This window comes from Gavia stellata, chromosome 7 (genome assembly GCF_030936135.1).
Source record: "Gavia stellata isolate bGavSte3 chromosome 7, bGavSte3.hap2, whole genome shotgun sequence".
Classification (NCBI taxonomy): Eukaryota; Metazoa; Chordata; class Aves; order Gaviiformes; family Gaviidae; genus Gavia; species Gavia stellata.
The window spans coordinates 45,852,871-45,871,121 of NC_082600.1; the positions used below are offsets into that span (position 1 = coordinate 45,852,871).

At 44.3% G+C, this 18,251-nt stretch overlaps 1 protein-coding gene across 2 annotated transcripts; it reads left to right on the forward strand.

Annotated features, from left to right (window-relative positions):
• The first annotated feature begins 1,483 nt into the window (after positions 1-1,483).
• On the forward strand, positions 1,484-15,627 carry SYT13 (synaptotagmin 13). Of its 2 annotated transcripts, none has more exons than XM_059819899.1 (6): positions 1,484-1,666; positions 6,725-6,947; positions 8,859-8,999; positions 10,513-10,826; positions 14,923-15,052; positions 15,323-15,627. In XM_059819899.1, the coding sequence occupies exons 1-6, from the start codon at positions 1,484-1,486 to the stop codon at positions 15,625-15,627; spliced, it is 1,296 nt and encodes a 431-aa protein (XP_059675882.1). The 2 variants fall into 2 exon arrangements, with proteins under 2 accessions (XP_059675882.1, XP_009808501.1); XM_009810199.2 differs by having other exon boundaries at positions 8,865-8,999.
• The last annotated feature ends 2,624 nt before the right edge of the window (positions 15,628-18,251 follow it).

Consider the following 18,251-nt stretch of genomic DNA (forward strand, 5'->3'; position numbering starts at 1 on the left):
TCTTTAACAATTAAAGTGAGAGTCAGATGTGTGAGGGAAGCTTTGTGCCAGGGAGGTGAACATGTCATCTATAATGGAACAAAGGCTGAGGGAGTTGTCATGAGTAAGATGTGAAACATCAAAAAAACGCTAAGAAAAATCCATGGCAAAACCTGAGCTGCAGAAAGATCAAAAAACCTGAATTTCTAAACATTTCTGTGTACATAGTTCATTTTTTTCCTGATCCACAGGCATCAACTGTATTCCAAAATAGAAAGACAAAGAAACTCCCAGTAGAACTGGGTATTTTTTCCAGAGCCTTATAAGGAATATTTTGCTTCTTGCTTACTGGTTCCACTCTGGCCCAGATATATAGTGACCCAGAATTATAATCATCTTCTGGCCACTAGGTAGTCCTTGTGAAGTGCCCAGAAAATGGTTGTACGTGTCACAAGAAACACATTAAAAGATGGCATTTATTCTCATTTGTTCTCCTCTTCCCCAAGTTGGGCAGTCTGAGAAATAAGGCAAAAATAAATGAGTCAGAGAAAGTTAATCACTCCATCACCTCAAGAGAAAACTGAGACGGACATGTAGCCCTCCAGGTCTATTCACGTAGGTTCTTCTACTGTGCCCACCGCCTGACACCGGTGTAGTAAGCAGTATGACTAATACCTAGCATATGTTGTTTGCTCTCTCCTCCTCTCAGGAGGAAGCAGCATATGCGCTAGTGTGTCTTGTTTGATAGGATTTTCTGCTGTCTTTTTAAATAGAAGTGCTGCTCTGCATTGACGCTGCAGAAAACAGCTCCAAAAGGTTCAGACCCTGTGCTTTAAGGGGAAGCTGGTGAGGTGTGGGACAGTGTTTAATTCTCGCGTGTGTTTATTCCCCAGTCTCTGGAGAATGAGAAAGTTTTGCCTGACTTACACGCAGGCTTTACTCTGGCTGTAGTGCTATCACGCCATGCTATCATAACAGGGCTTCTCAGGCCATCGCTATCTTTGCCTTAAGACAGAAAAATTCAACCTCTTGAGCAAATTAGCAAGCTAGCCCTCAGAAATGTTGCTAGAGAGCTGATCAAACATTTGGATGCACTTTCTGTGAGTTAGCTAGCAAGGCCCAGCCCCTTCTGCTGACGTCTTTCCTCTTTATCACACATCAGACTTTTCCCAGTGGAGCTGGAGAACAGGCTTCAATGAAAACTGCCTGTTTGCAGCTATATGGAGATTGCAGGCACCACAATCACTATTTCTTCTACCTGACCTGGAGCAGAAACTCCATCATCAGGATAGAAAGGTAGCCTTGTTGCCTAGCAAAGGTGGGATGATTTATCTCTGTCTCTAGATTGGTCCCTTTTCTTTGCTGCACAAGAGAATTGTTTTCAGACTTCCAAGGAGAATGAAGCCAGGCTAGAAATCAGAGTGGATGTGCGAGAGCTGCTCTCCCAGGGAAGAGAAGGAGTCACAGGGTTTCTGTGCTTTCTGTTCCTGTGCAGCGCAGGACGATGGTTTTATCTGCCCCAGTTATAGCCCTGGGGGCTACCTTAGGGACTGCAACTAGCATCCTTGCCCTCTGCGGTCTCACCTGCTTCTGCAAATGCAAGCAACCTGGGAAAGGACTCTCAGAAAAGGACCAAGAGGAGGACACGGAAAATACTAAGCCCAGTGTGCTTCAGCCAGTCCAGCAAGTAAGACAGTCTCTAATTTACTCTGGGATTTTTCTTTAAATGCAGAGGGTGGGAATGCAACTTCTCTGTTAGGCTACTCAGCATGTGATTTATGCTGCCTATTTATCTGCTTACTGTGTTCAGGATGTAACAACATGTCAATGGGAGGAGGAGTGAGGGAAAAACAGAGACGGGCTTGGTGACCCACAGAATTACTAGAGCGGGAGACAGCTGCCACATTTGCCAAAGAGAAAGCTGCTAATGGCAAAAATAGGGGAGGAGGACTGGAAGTGCTTCTTAGCTGTCAAGCTAGATCACAAGGGAAATCATTTCCTGAGGACAGAAGACTGGACTTTACCAGGTGGCATGCAGCATTGTAAAGAGGAGATGACTCCTGCTGAGATCGCCTATAGCAGCTATTTCGCTAACTCTATTCACAGTATCTCATGGTTCCTGCAGGATAGTTCCCTGTCAACAGCTGGTTTCTTGTGAAAACCATCCCTCCTCCTCCCTCTGCCCCTCTAACTAAGGGGGTTAATTATGTGTGAAGTTAAAACAAGGCATTGAAATGGTTATAAAATGCAAGTGAGAATCTAGAGTGTGATAACTGGACAATCTTGTCACACTGTGAATTGCTTTTTCACTTACTATAAGAGCAATGTGGATAATGTCAGGCATCCCTGTGTAGTCTTTCTTTCTTGTTAGAATCCAAAACCCCTGATTTACTCCTGAGCTCAGTGCCAGAGAGAGCAAGGGGAATTATAGGACACTTCTAATATACTCATTAAGGGGAAGCTCTCCTTCAAAAGGAAATGTTTGACTGATTTCCTTGGTTGACTATGGTCTTTAGCATGAGCTATAGCACTGGTCGGTCTCTGAAAGTATTACCTGTTGGCTCTTGCTCTTGATGTTTGTATGTGCCTACGTCCTTTTCACTTTCATCTAGCTATTCAACCAAATGTTATGCCATAGCAGCCAATTCCAAAGGCCAGTGACCCATTGTATAACAGTCTTTGTTTGTCTTTTAATTATCTGAGCTGGCTATTATTTTTGTACTCTTAAAGAGTGTAGCAGGAGTCTTATTTGAACTTCTCTGTGATGTTTGTAATTATATATTCAGTCTCTCTCTGGCTACCACACTTAGGCTTTTAGTAGAAAAGAGCCCTGGCATCCTCATGCTCCTGTTGCAGTTTGTTCTGAGGAAAAATGACCAAATCTACTAATTTTACTGTAAGATCTGGTGCAGATACACAGAATCATATTACCAGAGCTCCTGGTTGCTGGGGGGTGGGAGGATGGCTCCACTGACCACGGATGAACATCTGCACTGAACTTAGAACTTCCCAAGAGATTGCTGCTAATTCTGAGCGTTCATCCATCAGCACGGTGAATAACTCCTAGTTTGTGTTTGCATTTTCCTAGGATGAATTTCACCTGCTATTCTGTTTGGTAGTTTTGTTATGTCCTTTCCAGGCTCCTTTCTTGATTTTTCTAACCCATACAGGGGATTCACTGACTCCTGTATATAAGGATGTACAATAATGCTGAGATTTTCCAAGTTTACTGTTAAAATGAATGAGAAATATGTAACTTTGACAGTCATATCACTTTGCATAGCATTTTTTCTAGCTGTTTTCTGGAACAACACCCACAGATAACTTCACCATCAGTCTCTTTCTACAAGAGACTTTTTGTTGTTGTAATCTTCTAGCTCAGAAACCTCTCAAATCTTTACTTTAACTCCATCCTTGGACTGGACATTTTTCTTTTATACAGCCTTTTGGGAAACATTTTGGGAAAGTGTTAATCCGTCCTGGAGCTTGTCCTCCAGGGTGTCATCCTGCTTGCATGACTGAAATAAGCACTAAGTAACTGGGAAGTCCAATTAAGCCTCCAGTGCCCAGCAGCTATTAGGTTATGGTGCTCACAATATTTCTATATTCATCAAGTTTTGCCATAACTTAATCCAGTATTTGACCAACAGGGGATCAAATTATTCAACCTGCCCTCGGTGTATCATTATTACCTGAGTGATTGTATTTGTTTAGCATTGTAGACTTTCTAGTTAGAAGTATTACTTCTAATGTTACTGGTTTTGTGTGGTTTTTTTTAAGGAAATCTGGCCAAATTATAGCAGCCGAATGAACATTCTGTCACAGAAAGTGCAAAATGTTCTTAGTTTGCATATTCCGTATGTTTAACAATTCTTTCCAATTAAAATAGATTTCTTGCCAGGAACATGCATTCTTCTATGCTGTCACTGATTCAGAATCACTCTATATACCTTGAAGGAACGAATCTCAAATTGAGTTCTGAGCTTGTGAGGTTTTATCATCTGTGTCTATGTTTATAAATTGTCCTGTCGGGACTTTTTCCCGACTACATTAGTACACTGTATGTCCTAGTCAGTGCTTGACATACTTAATTATTGAAGCCTGTCAGGGCCACTGATTCTGACAAACAGAGATGGCAAAAGAAAGATGAAGCAAGACTGCATTTTATTCACTCGGCATGTCTCCCATGACAGTGATGCTTGTATTTGCTGTAGACGGAGGCTGCCCATGGACATGCCCTGCATACGTGAGGAGGAAGAATTGGAACACAAAGGTGCATCTATAGAACAATTAAAAACTTCTGTAAATTTGCAAAGTGTCACCAAAGCGTGCAGAATGAAGATCCCTAAACACGTCCAGCAATAGCAACAATCTGGTGCATTGTTTGAGTGACACTGGGCAGGGATCCAGAAGGGTCAATTGCAGCCTCCTTGCTGCTTTTGGTTTCTTCGTGTTCACACATTTTATGCAGAACTATCTCAACTCTTCTGTTCATCTCTTTATTTAAGATACTGCTGCTGATGTGCAAAGGGAACTTCCATAGGGCACTGCTATGTAACTAGATTAGCAGACAGCACTTGGGAACAGAGCTGGCAGCAAAAATAATAAACAGAGGCAGATGCAGTTGGAAGAGGGGGTGGGCTAGTCCCACTGCGCTTGCATATGTCTCTCATCTCTAATTCTGCAGAGCAGACAGACAAGAGGAATATTTAGACCCAGTGGAGCTCTTAGTTGCTCTGTGCTGATGGATTTCCTGACTAAAGATCTGGCTTCTAGCAAGTGGAAGAATAGATTGTACTAACAATACCTCACATTTGTATGGTGTTTTTCATCCCAAAGGATCCCAAAGTGCAGCACACAGCAATGCAGGCACACTGCTCTGGTGTGACGGTCAGTGACTGGTAGGACAGCAGCCTTACACAGCGGCTTCAGAAAGACCAGCAGAGACTGACCACCCTGGCAGGCACTGCATGCGTGATAAAAGTAACGCCTTTGCAGAACAAAAGCAACCTGGTTTTTCAAGCTGTTGTCTACTTTTGCTTGGTTGGTCTGCTTTAATTTTAGAAGAATGGAAAACTGCATTTCAGGTTTGGATGAGTAACTTCAATTTTCCTATGTATTTTAGGACTGATGAGGCTTACATCTCTAAAAGAGGGCTCTCACTTACAGACCCGCACCGTACGACTTACATAATGTCTAAACTCAGCTGAATGCTAGGTGGGGACTGAACACAGTGACGTCTTTCTTTCTCAACCCACTTCTCTTTCAGACAAGACAAAATGCTATGTTACATTGTGGACTTCCTAAACACTGATGCACTGGCTGCCTTGAGAAGATGGAATCGCTGACCTAATTAGTTCTTTACCACTGCCAAGTGCATGTAACCATAGCGCTATGTTCTCCATAAGCAGAGTATGACTAAAGAGCTAAAGTCCAAGACTGCTGTCTTTCTTCAGCTCTATTTCTTAAGGAATAGGTATGCTACCTCAGGACATGTGAACTGGGACCACAAAGTCCCAACACAGACAAGTGCCTCAGGGCATCATCTACATCCATTATTAACAGGAAACAATGAGACTAATGAAAAACTTTAATTACAATTATGAACATTTTCTGGCTCACCCTCTATCTAAACTTAACACAGAATAGGTTGGCAGGCAGCGGGTTTGGAGAGAATCCCACTGCACAATGATCAACAAAAATGGCAGTTTTACTTCTGCTTTTTGTCTGTCATGTTTTGGAAACAGTAAAATCTGTTGTAAGGGTCAGGGTCATTTGCTAGTCAGCTTTTCTTCTTTCCCATTGATGAATCCAAATATAAATGAATCGGGAATGATTTCAGTTGTGAGCAGACAGGATTCTTTCTTGGGATATAAGGAAAAGAGTACTGTTCTATTCCACTAAAATATTTTTCATTGTTTTGGGAGAACAGTAACGCCTTTGTGACAATCTTTGCTTGGGCTGCCCGAGCATTACACTGTCTTTCAAGTTCTTCTGCTCATTCCATGTTCACGATTCAGCAGGGAATTGAAATGCTAAGAACAAACTTAGACATAAATCCAAATTTCAAACCCAGTATAGTAAAGGGGAAATGTGTGTCTGAGGGTCAGGTGGAGCTCTGGTCCACAGAGCCAAGAGATAGTCCAAGAGGCTGCAATGACCATGGGTATGCCATCGCAGGGCTCATTTGTTTAACCAGTTCTCCTTTGTCTTACTATACCATGGTTGTACTTGCTCCAAGTGACTGTATGATCCATGCCTTTACCTTTCTAATGCTTACTACGTACTCACGTAAAATGTTCTGAAATCTGTGGGTGGCTATAGCCTTTTGATCTTGGATTTGACTTCAAACATCAGGGTTAAAAATACCATACCTCAATCATAGCAAAATGAACTTCATCGTTGATTTCTATGCTAAAAGAAAACACAGACTTGTGAAAGAAGGATTATCTGGTACAGGAATAGAGGAATAATCAAACAATAAGAACATATCTTTTTCTTGTTGCAACCAAACATCTGTAGAGGAATAAATCTGAAAAGACATACAACAAGTAGAAGGGTATTGGCTTTGGCAAGAAAATCTCTGGACATACAGGCAATGGTTTCTACAACGTAAGAAACAATGACGGTAAGAATCACCAGAGGCATCATCTTTTCTCCCTTTGTCTCAGCTCATTTAACATTGAGAGAATAGGAGGAATTAGTCTAATTAGTGCAAAGTAATAAACAAGGTTTTAATTTTCAGTTCAATGTTAAGAAAACTGCAGAGCCAGTCCAGCCTCGAGCACTCCTGAAGTTTCCCAACATTTATGGCCCCAAACCAGTAGTAACTTCACCTGAAATTGTTAACTACACGCAGTACTCCCTGAAGACAACAGAAGAACCAGCTACTGGAAAACATACTGGTTTGGATGAGAACAGGATGAAGATACAAGTCAATGAAGAGCTGTTTGTTCTCCCTCAAAACGGTAGGAGCATTTGGTCTTCAGACTAACAATTGCTTTTCTGGGTGTAGATCTGTAATACTTCTGAGCATAATGTGATTGTAGTTAGAGAAATAAATGTGCAAATGAAGACATGGGGCGCTTTTCGCTCGCTTACCATGGGCATTGTAAGTGAGTTCTGTCTTCAATGCATGGGTTTAATAGAAAGTAGTCATGGAGCTCATCAGGACATTCAGATAACAAAGCTGTAGTTGTGTCTGGTTGCAATTTTTTTTTACCTAAACCTCTTTTGTGTTGAAGAATCTGGCTCACTGGAAGCAGACATTTTGTAGAAAAGCATGTATTTAGTGTAGTTTTACTGAGAGCAGTTGCAGAGTATGGGTGAAATATTTGGCCAAAACTAGGCGGAGTATCTCCTTGAGGCCAAATGCCAAATGTCCAGCAACTGTCCTTGTCAGGGACATTGGCAGCAGGGGTTCAAGCTTCTGCTTTATTTTCTCTGCTGCTTTTTTTCCACTGGTTTGGTGAGATGGTCTTGGCTTGTTGTAAAGTGCAGCGAAACCAAAGGCTGACACCTCAAGACATTTTTGCCAAACAGAATTCTTGTTTTCCAGCCAGCCCAAAGTGTAACATGCCAAAGCCTGGAACATAAGATTCCTGGACCCTGAGACAAAATGCAATGTTAATTATATACATCTGGCAGCATGTCTGTGTTGCTTCCATACTGATTTTTTCCTTCACAGCTGTCTTTTAACAGGATAATTGACTCTTATGGTTACCACATTAATAAAACCTTCCTGAAGATTTGCCAGAGACACAATGCCATCTGCCGTGATTTTTTTTAAGAGAACCCTTTTTAGTTTTTAAAAATTGCTTGAGATTATATTTTTGTCCTTCTGGGAGGACGATTGGTACATTCACCCCTCCGCCCTGAGACTTGTGAGTATGGAAAAGAAAGTACCATGGGAAGCAGCTGTATTGGAGGAAGAGACTGTCTGAGCCACATCCTTAGGTGTCAGGAAGAAGATTATAGGGTAGAGAGGCTGAAGGATGATGGCTACATGTGGGCTAAAGCTTTATGTAAGTGTGTTGAAGAGCCTCTCTGCACTGCTAATGGCACAAGCAAGTTTGCTTCCTGCTGTGCCTGATTTCATAGCCCAAGTGTTGCTGAAATAAAGCAAGGATAGTTGCGTTCTCCGTTTGGTGCCACACTGAACTGGTCTGGACTGTGGGTGAGATTTTTAGGAGGAAATGTGCTCGTCCCACTATTGTTTTCTGTGTGAATCAGAACTGACCTTGCAGATAACAGCTTTTGATGACAAAAAGCTGTGGCTTCCCTTTTAGTCTTGCAGCTTGCTTTATTGCAGTATGAAATATGTACTCAACTTCAAAATCACACGTGGAGAAACTGCCTCACAGCTTCCCAAGCTCATTATTTTCAACCTGGTCAAGCGCTATGGAAATAGTGTCTTTTGCATGACAAAGACTGTATTGTTAATATTAAAAAACATTTAGAGAGGTCTGAACTAACACAGAGTTGCATGGCAGCTCAAATGCAGACTCAAGTTCTCATTCCAAAGAACACAACATTTAATTCACCAATGCGATTTAAAAACAATTTTAAAAAAATATAACAAGTAATGAGTGTAGTTTAGACACCTTGGCCTAGGCACAAGGTGAAAGAGCAAGTGTGTGAACCATCTTAGAGCACAAGGTCATAGAGAGCAGAAGGCTCGTCCAAGTGCAGTAGAAAGAGCTGAAAGTGTGAGAAAACAGAGCAAAAGGAGATACAGTGATGGAGGAAGAAGGAACGTAAATGGTATTCTTGCATACAAGGTGCAGGAATAGCAAGACATGTAGAAAAGTCAAGTCAAGACAGGGTGGATTTGTTCTCCTTGGAAGGTAAAGACCTGCTTGCTAAAGGGGTTATTTCAGTTCCAGGTGTAGTAAAGGACGTGTGTGTCACAGAGCACTTGAACCCCGAGAGGGCAGCCAGCTGTAACCAGGCCCCGGAGCTGCGCTATTCCCTTGCGTATGATCAACAAAAAGCCGAGCTGCGTGTGGCCCTTCTGGAAGGTAAGGGGCAGAGATCTTCCACTGGTGACTCTCCATCTGGAGGGTACTGACAATGTCATTGCTTGAAGTGAGCGTGCAGGGCATGGCTTGGGAACAATTGTTTGCACAGCTGAAAAGCAGAAGTCAGGAACCGGGATGGGCTCCTCCAGTCCCAGACATGGTACAAAGCAACCTCTTCTTTTTATTTTTTCCTTTGGGGGCAGGGGGAAGGGGTTTACTATCTCCTTCCTCTCTATAACTTTCATTTTTCAACTTGATTCACTCCCTCCTGCCTCTTCCTCAAGTCAAGTCAAAGGCTGAGCTGGAGATACCAGACTTATCTTGCAGACCCCTGAGGAAGGTCCCTCTGGCTGTGCCTGGCCAGGCGGCCAGGCTCTATGTCACTCTCTGAAGTGGGAACTGACAACTGTAACAGCTTCTCCGCTCAGGGCTGGAGCATCATCGGTTCCTCTGGGAAAGTAAAATAAGCTGACTGAATAATTCATGCACAGTGCAGATCTCTGTGGAAACCTAATCAAATCACACCCTCTGAAGCGAGAATTGAAAGGGTGCTAAATGGCAGCCACTGCTGTGGTTGCCTGCCAACAGCAAGCCCACAGCTTCCCTCCAGGGTGGACACTCGTGCCTGTGGGCTGCCACCCTGGCTCTCCTGCACACGTGCTCCTCCCTGGGTGCCCCACCGGCACCCGGGCACGATCTAGCTCTGCTCCCCAGCTCCACTCACCCGAGAAACCAGGAGACCCCTGTGAACCATGGGACCTGGAAGCTCGGGAGCAGCTGTCCTTGGACTGGCTGCAGCAAGGACTGCAGTTTTGCCCACAATGCCATACTGTTTCATGACCCCTTGGAGGAAGGCATGCTCTTGCTGCAGAGAAGGCAGCACAATTATGTTGACGTAACTGAAGAGGAGTGTGAAATGCCATTCTCACTCTAGGCTTTTCAACACAAAAGGCATATAAATTTAGGGATGAAAAGACACAGATCTTTTGGGCTGTGGGATGGCTTCTGAAGGAGTCATTTGCCGAGGTTGGACAAGCAGAACGTAATAACCCTTAGAGGTATCCCACACTGGCCCGCAGGGGTAGGTGTGTGCCAAGAGGGAGGTCTCTCCCATCTGTGACTGACCATCCTGCTTTTAAAGCCTTTGTAAGAAGCTTTCTTCCTGTGCCAAGGTAAAAGTAAATGAGAGCTGCCCACCCCTGTGCCATACTGTGTCTCATCTCACTGCTGCTCTGCATCTTTCAGCAGAGCATGTTTCCTTGAACTCAGTTGTTGCTCTCTCAGACACGAACAGAATCCTTCTGCAGTGGCAGAAGGACAAGGACATTGTGCAGCATGAGGAAAACACCACAGCATGGGCTCACGGCTTAGTCTGCCCCGTGCAAGCAGGAACAGGGGTCAATGTCTATGCAGCTGTTTTATTTTATGGCTCTCATGAAATAAGCAATTTAGCCATAGATATTTGAGGGCTGTCTTTCGTGAGATGTCCTTGCAATCAATCTTTCTTTTCCAGCTATGCATGGCAGAATGAGTGGGGACCAAGACGCTGGCTGCCATTGCTATATATTGGGTACACTGGTGAGCAAGTCCGGTATTGCTGAGGCCCAGACAGAGCTGAAGAAGAAGGTGCTTCACACCCTCTGGGAGGAGGTCCTGCGATTTCCATTAACGGAGGAGGAGATGCCAGAGGGGACATTGACTCTCACCCTGAGAAACTGCGACAAGTTCTCCAGACACAGTATTGTGGGGGAACTCAAACTGAGCCTTGCTAACATGGAGGAGTCCTTTGGCACGGCACAGTGGGAAAGGCTAAAGACCCCAGAGAAGGTATGGACTCAGTCTATGTCGGTAGCCCAGAAACTCTAATGATTGATTGTTCCGACAAGAGAAGCCCTCTTCCAAGGCGGCTGCATGTCAGTGGGTGGCTTTATTTGTTTGGAGCCAGGTTTAGAGAGGTGATGTGTGACTGCAGAGGTCACTCAGCGCTGCTCTGTGTTGGTCTGTAGCTAACCATTTCAGAAAGCATTTAACGGCCCATCAACCCAGCCCTTCCACCTACAGCTCCCGGCAGTTAAGATGTGTCAAAACTCCCTCTCCTCCTCCCTCAATTACATGACAATCTGACACTGATAACTGTAATTCAAAGCCTATGCCTAGAAAAAGTTACGTGAGTTTCTGTGAATTAGCGATGCGGGACTGTGGTGGCAAGAGCTGAAATACCAAAGAGTGCCTACAGAGCAGGATGGAGGGACTCTGCAGAGCTGGGTGCGGGTAGGGCATACAGTGGCACCCCAGGGAGCCTTAAGCTAGGAGTGAAACACATTGTTGGGAATTAAATGTTTGACTGAAGACCACTTATCCTTACTGGGATCAATCCAGCAGTGCTGTTCATTCTGGGAGATGTCAAATTATCATTCATTGCATTGTGATGGTTGTCTTAAACTTCAAAACCTCCCTTTCCTTCCTTATCCACACCTTCCCAGCTGCACAGACAGGAAAAATGGAGGGGGGGTTTCCAACAGTACTTAAAGTAGGTAGAGGGAATGCTTCATGTGCACTAACTTCTTGCACATTTCCTCAGGAGCCTTTTCCCTGCCATGAACTAGATTATTCTTCTAGCAGCAGCAATACACTTAACAACATGGCAGCAGGGCGCAGCCATTGTTGCTACTAGTACATCACTACAAACAGGTACCTGTTGTACTCTGCTATGGTTCGCGGTGAGCAATGCAAAAGAACACCAGCATTGTCGCTAAGCATGCTGAAATAAATTATTGCTTGTCACCATCAGGGGTGAGACCTCTCCACTGAGTTGGCCACAGACACGGAGTACAGAGTTAGCATTTCTGATTTCCAATAATGTTAATTTATCTGATTGCCACTTGAATAGTAATAGCGCTGGCCACTCTAAAAAACCTCTGGCAGAGAGAGAGGCAGCAGAAACAAATGGGTGGTCTGAATCAGTTTAATAAACTTCAAGCACAAGGCTAAATATTTGCCTAATAGCTGTAAATTGAAATGAGTTCCCAGATTGCTGCTGTAAAAAGAGATGTCCAAAAGAAATTATTCCAATATAATGATTTAAATTCCTAAACTGAGATAGATGGAGCCCTCCCACCCCCCTAATCTACTGTAGTATCTGCTTTGTAAGCAATACCCAAGGAACAGCTTGTTCACAGCAATGGTCAGTTGTCGCTCAAGTACACCCAATGGAGTCCTGCCATACTGGGTACTCTGCCTTGGTCCAGCTTCACAGCTATGCATGGAAACAGGGCAGCATTCATTTCTTCTCCAGGCTGACAGCACAAGGTTAACACTAACAGTACTGCTGAACAGTGCCCCAGTTTGAGCTGAGATGTGCAGTGAAAGCTGAATTTGCGTCATCTGGGACCTGAGAGAGCCAACCATTGCACAGATAGCTTAGATACAGATCCTGAATCATTCATCGAGAACCAGAGCAGGAGGGAGTGAGGAAGAGATGATCAAAAAAGAGGATCTATTTTTGACAGCATCCGTCCAGGAACAAAGTTACTGAGGTTTGTTTAAAGTCTGACATTTCCTTGAAAAGCCCCAAGCTGCAGAAATTTCATCCCTACCTTCCCAGTAATTCTCACACACACAAGGGAAGGAGCTCAGAGGGGAACTTACAGCTAACCAGGTAATGTAATTAGTATTCAGGAATTCATGGACTGCTGTGAGCAATGCAAAGCGTAGATATTGCAGACTGATACCCTTATCTTGTCTTCCTTCCCTCCCAGTGCTTTGCTAATGACAGTGATGATATTGGCTCCTTGCATAGCACCTTCCCTTTTGTGATTTCACGGTGCCCTGCACACGTAATTCATTGATGACCCCCTGATGCTTTTTATCCTTATTGCACAGAAAGGAAGACTGAAGCTCTGGTGGTTGTGTGAATTTGCAAGGTTGCAGCACAAAGGGCAGGTTATGGATTTAACAGGAAAAAGGAAAAAAACAAAACCCAGAAGGAGGGGGAAGGAAAAGTACCTCTGGCTTGGTCTCTTCGCGCCAAACTCCAGCAGCAATCAACCATTGTAGGTTTTGGTTTCATGTGGATACAGGCTGGTCAAAATCAGAATATTAGGAGCCATAAGCACAAGATATGACATGTGTGTACAATGTGTGTGTTTGTGCGTGCGTGCGTGCACGTTTACAGAGCCCTGCCACCCCCTGCCCCCAATCTCCACTGTATCTATCTGCGCCTGGAGCTACAGGAACCAAATTCTAGCCAAGAGCTATAGAGTGGGGCCTGGTGAGATGCAGAGGGGATAAATAAACAAAAGCAGCTTACGACTTGCCTAAGCAGTGGTTTTGTGTTGAGGTGGTATTGGTATTTGTCCCTTGTGTACAAACACCTGTTCTTTTGTAGTGGACATACTTCCATTTGAATCTGCCTCTGTTTGTTTTTATGTGTGGGGTTTTTTGAGATCCGCTTAGATTTAGGACAGGATTTATGTAAGTGAAATGCATATGAACCCTTCCTTGCTACCTGAGCGCATGAAAAAAAGGTTTACTTGGGCTGATTTGGGATTGAATTTCAGGCTTCCTTGCTAATGGCCTCCCACCTGATTTGTGCACGACAAATAAGTCATTCAAACCAGACAGCGATGACAGCCATGTTTTCTGGAGAGTCAATCAGCTCATGTGGAGCATACAGGGGCCTGTCCTTGCCTGTTGCGAGTAACCGGGTGAAAACTTAATTTGAAATATTTATGGCTCACTTAGAAGCGAGAGTGCAGAGCGCAGAAACGGCCTGGAGAAGGGCTGTCTGTCCTAAAGCGTGTAAATCACGCTAAGGAGTCCAAAGGGAGTCTATTGAATTGACATTGGCTTTCTGGGACTCTTCTGGGTCATTAACCTCACACTAAACCAGATTTCTGTCACAAGCTCCTACTCACCGAGAGAATAACTGCTCCCCTTTTGCCCCCCGCCTCAGGCCGGCAGCTCTGCGCGCACCGGCCTGGGCTTTCCCGCCTTCCCGCCGGCTCCTGAGGAGGAAATGGCACTGCGCTCCCCGGGGAGAGCCATGGGCCCCTGGTTACCTCCCTCTGCTTCCCCCTCCGGGGGTGCTCGTCCAGGGCAAGCGGGAAGGAAGGGGAGAAAGGTCAGGAGGCTAAAAGGCTAATCACTAATGGGAAGAAAGGAATAAGAAAAGAAAAGGGGGGGGGGGGGAAGTGTGCCCCCCCCCCGAAGTGAAGGCCTGATGGTTCAGAGCGGTTGCCCTGGAGGAAATGGGGAGAGCTGCTCGCAGGCCTGAGGGAAGACAGGCCGGGAAGGACGAGTAAAGGGCTATGCCGAGCTCACGGGAGGATTTCAGGTTGGCTGGGTTTTTCCCACACCAAGCAAGGTGTCAGAGAAGGTTCAGCTCCAGCTCCAGGGCCTGGCTGTGTGGCACAGAGCCGGGTATCCCCTACTCTTTCCCAGGGAGCCCTACACTCCTGCTAGGCAGTGTGGACCGGGCTCCACGTCTGGTCAGAGCCCCCTCACAAAAAAAACAGCTGAAATGAAGAGTGAATTATGAAAAGCAGTAATGGAAGTAGGGGACGTAAATAAAGGGCAGCTAGATAATCTCCCAAAAAAGGAGTACCTGACTACTTGCATGTAGTTCAGCCCCAAATCCTCTTCTTCTGACTAAATACTCCACTAAAACTAGATTTTAGGAAGCAGTTACTTTCCAGCAACAAAAGAAAGTAGTAACTCACACGATCAGGGCCTTTACGAGTGGAGGAGCCCTCTTAGACATCTTTGCCAGGTTTATTCTCATCCAGGGTAACTGGAAAGATCTCCAGGGAGACAGCATTGCTGGTCCATGACCTTCCACCCATCACCTTGCACTATTTAGTTTTCCTGATATTATGGCCAAGATGGTATAAAAATTTAACCCTTGCTGTGTCTCTATTTCCAGGAGCCGTCTACAGGCCATGGGGAGGTTCTGCTCTCTATCAGCTACCTGCCAGCAGCTAACCGCCTGCTGGTGGTCATTATTAAGGCTAAAAATCTCCATTCCAAGCAGCTGAAAGATCTACTTGGCAGTGGTGAGTAGAATAGCAAGAAAAGAGAGACTGTTGTTTCTGCTATTATGTAAATCTAGAAAGAAAGTGGGAGGGGTGGTGTTTGGCAGAAAAAAATAGCTGTTTGCCTTAGGAAGCCAAATTTGAATAATTTCTAAAAAGCAAAAAACAAACCCACCAAGATCAATGGTTCTTATGTTCTCTCTCTCAGTCTGGTGTCACCTGTTAAAATCCTCTTAGATTAATTTTGTTGCATGCTCATTCATACGGTGTCTCTCTCCACTTCCTATACAGATGTTTGTGTCAAGGTGACACTGAGGCATCAGTCCTTGAAGCTGAAGAAGAAGCAGACCAAACGTGCAAAACACAAGATCAACCCTGTGTGGAATGAGATGATCATGTTTGAGGTGCCTCATGAGCTCCTGCGTGCCTCCAGCGTGGAGCTGGAAATGCTAAGCCAGGATGGTGCTGGGCAGAGCCATGTGCTCGGCAAGTGCAGCCTGGGCTTGCACGTCACCGGCACGGAGAGGAACCACTGGGAAGAAATGCTGAAGAACCCCAGGAGACAGATAGCCATGTGGCACCAGCTCCACATGTAGGCTCATCACGATTACTGCCAACCAGATTTCCACCAGGGCTATGAGCCTGGAGGAGTAAGCTGCGTTTCACCTTCCACCTTCCCCTCCACAAAGTTGCTTGGCACAGCATTCTTCTTACACCACCTTCTCTGATTTTCCTGCCTCATCCTAGCCCAGGAAACTGTCTGGAAAATGTATTTAAAGGACAATCTCTCACCTAATCAAATGGATCTCTCAAATAAGGGATTTGGCTGCCTGGATGATTTGAATTAATTTTATTAGCCTGCCCACTGTCATTTCTGTGAGGTCCCTGTTTCTGTAGAGAGCAGAGGGGACCATGGAAGTGTAAGCCACTCCTTGGCATCTGCACTGTCATCCAAGTCCCTTGATGAGTGCTGGCTCCATAATCACAAACACGCTGCAGATGTTTTACCAGTCACTCTTTTTCATAATACTTTACAAGACTGTGAGAAATGAAGATCACAAAACTAACTTTCACTGCAGACCCAACGTACCAGTTATGAAAGAGAGAGTGAAGCCAACGTGCAGTAGATAGATACTTAGAAAAAGATACAGAACTAAGGGGGAGAACACAGGAAGAGGAGAGAGTGAGACAGTCAACACTATCATCCTGTGTAGCCTTTGAAGCAAACACTGCCAAACAAGAAGTCAAATACCTTTCTTCACTTTTGTTTCCTGGAGTGTTTAATACCTTGTATTTAGGATTCATGAAAACTGCTGAAAACATGTGTGTTTCAGGATCCTTTGGCAGAATACCTATATCTTCAAAAAGTTATTGTTAATGTTACCTCCAAAAGCTTGGACCAAATCTTTCTGCTTACTGCCATCTTTTCTGTTTGGGTTTTTCTGAGCTAGAAAGTTTCAAATACTCTAATTATATTCCAGGCAACATCTAAGACTAGACAAAAGAAGTGGGATCATTTCATACCTTAGCAGTTGATTGATGGTTTTGGTTTGACAGTTAACTATCGCACTCAAATCCTCATACCAGCATTACTCGAAGACAACCCTTAAGAACTGCCATGTATTTCATCACTTCCAGACAGAAGGAATTCACTGACCAGACAGACTCTCCGGGGCTTGTTTTTTTGTGTGCACTTTCAAGATTCAACATGGCTTAAATGTTACTGTTTACTGTCCTTTTTTTGTGTGTCTAGATGGACTGAAAGTCTGGCATTGGCAGTGATGATGTTATGACCCCATAAGCACACTGCTTGTCCTACCACTTTATTTCAAGTTGTAGACACAGCTTCAAGGGACAAGGCATCCAAAAATCTAAAACCAGAACCTTATAGTTTGTAGCACTGAAAAACTCAGAGAACTTCATTTTTGCAGGGTCAGCTTGATCCTCTCTTTAATTCAAAATATTAAGCTAGGCTTTATATAGTACGCATCCCATTTTGATGACTTAGTCAAACAAGTCTAGCGGACTGTCAGGTGAAGGCTGCCATCATGTCAGCTCCATAACTGGAGCATCTTCTGTAGGAGGAGAGGCTGAGAGAGCTGGGACTGTTCAGCCTGGTCAAGAGAAGGGTCAGGGTGGGGAACTTACCGATATGTATAAATACCTGGTCTGGGAGAGGAGAAAAGAAGATGGAGCCACACTCTTCTCAGTGGTGTCCAGTGACAGGAGAAGAGGCAAGGGCACAAATTGCAATACATGAAATTCCATTTGAACGCATGAAAAAACAAATTAAAAAAAAACTTTTTTACTGTAAGGATGGTCAAACACTGGAACAAGTTGCCAAGAGAGGTTGTTGAGAGTCTCCATGGAGCCACTCAAAATCTGATGGGATACAGCACTGAACAACCTGCTCTAGTTCACCCCACTTTGAGCGGGGGTGGGTTTGGACAGGGTGATCTCCAGAGGTCCTCTCCATCCTCAACAATGCTGTGATTCTGTGAAGAGACGGACAAGGTTGATGCACACTGAAAACTCTGTTATCTTTACACTGCTATTCCCTTTCTAGGTTAGTGTAGCCAGGATCATTTTGAAGAGAGTAATAAAAACAGCTTTGACCAACCAACCAAACAGAAAAGCAAGGTATGCCGATGAATCTTATACCCAATGTTTTAATCTCTGATATTGCTACACTGGCTAGAGGGGATTTAAACAAAAAGAAAATTGACTTCTTGTTTTGCCCTATGGCGTTTTGTTTATTAACAAAAAGCTGTAGGATACTGTGAATAAAATAGGCACAGGGTTTTAGTTGATAGTGAATTCTTAATAGTTGCTGTGTTCATGATTTGCCTGTAGATATTCTTATAGATTTGGAATCATTATTTCCATTTAAGTGCAAAAGTCATTGTAATGTTGGCCTATTCTACATATAGGTTCCTAGCAGCGCTGTGATTCTTCCTTCTTTTTAGGATAATGATAAGAAGGATAACTTCATGGTATGATGCTATTTGGCTGGCACCGGAAAGCCCGAAGGGCCAAATATTTGCCTTGCTGCCAAGAGATTTCTCTAGTTCTGCCTCCTGCTTATTTTAATGAGCCTTTTATAACATCTTGGTGACTGATTGTAAACAGCTTTATCTGCCTCTGCCCCTGGTGATTTTGGCACACCCTGTAATTAGATAACAAACCTATAGCATCTAAAGGAATAGCCCCTCACAATCTG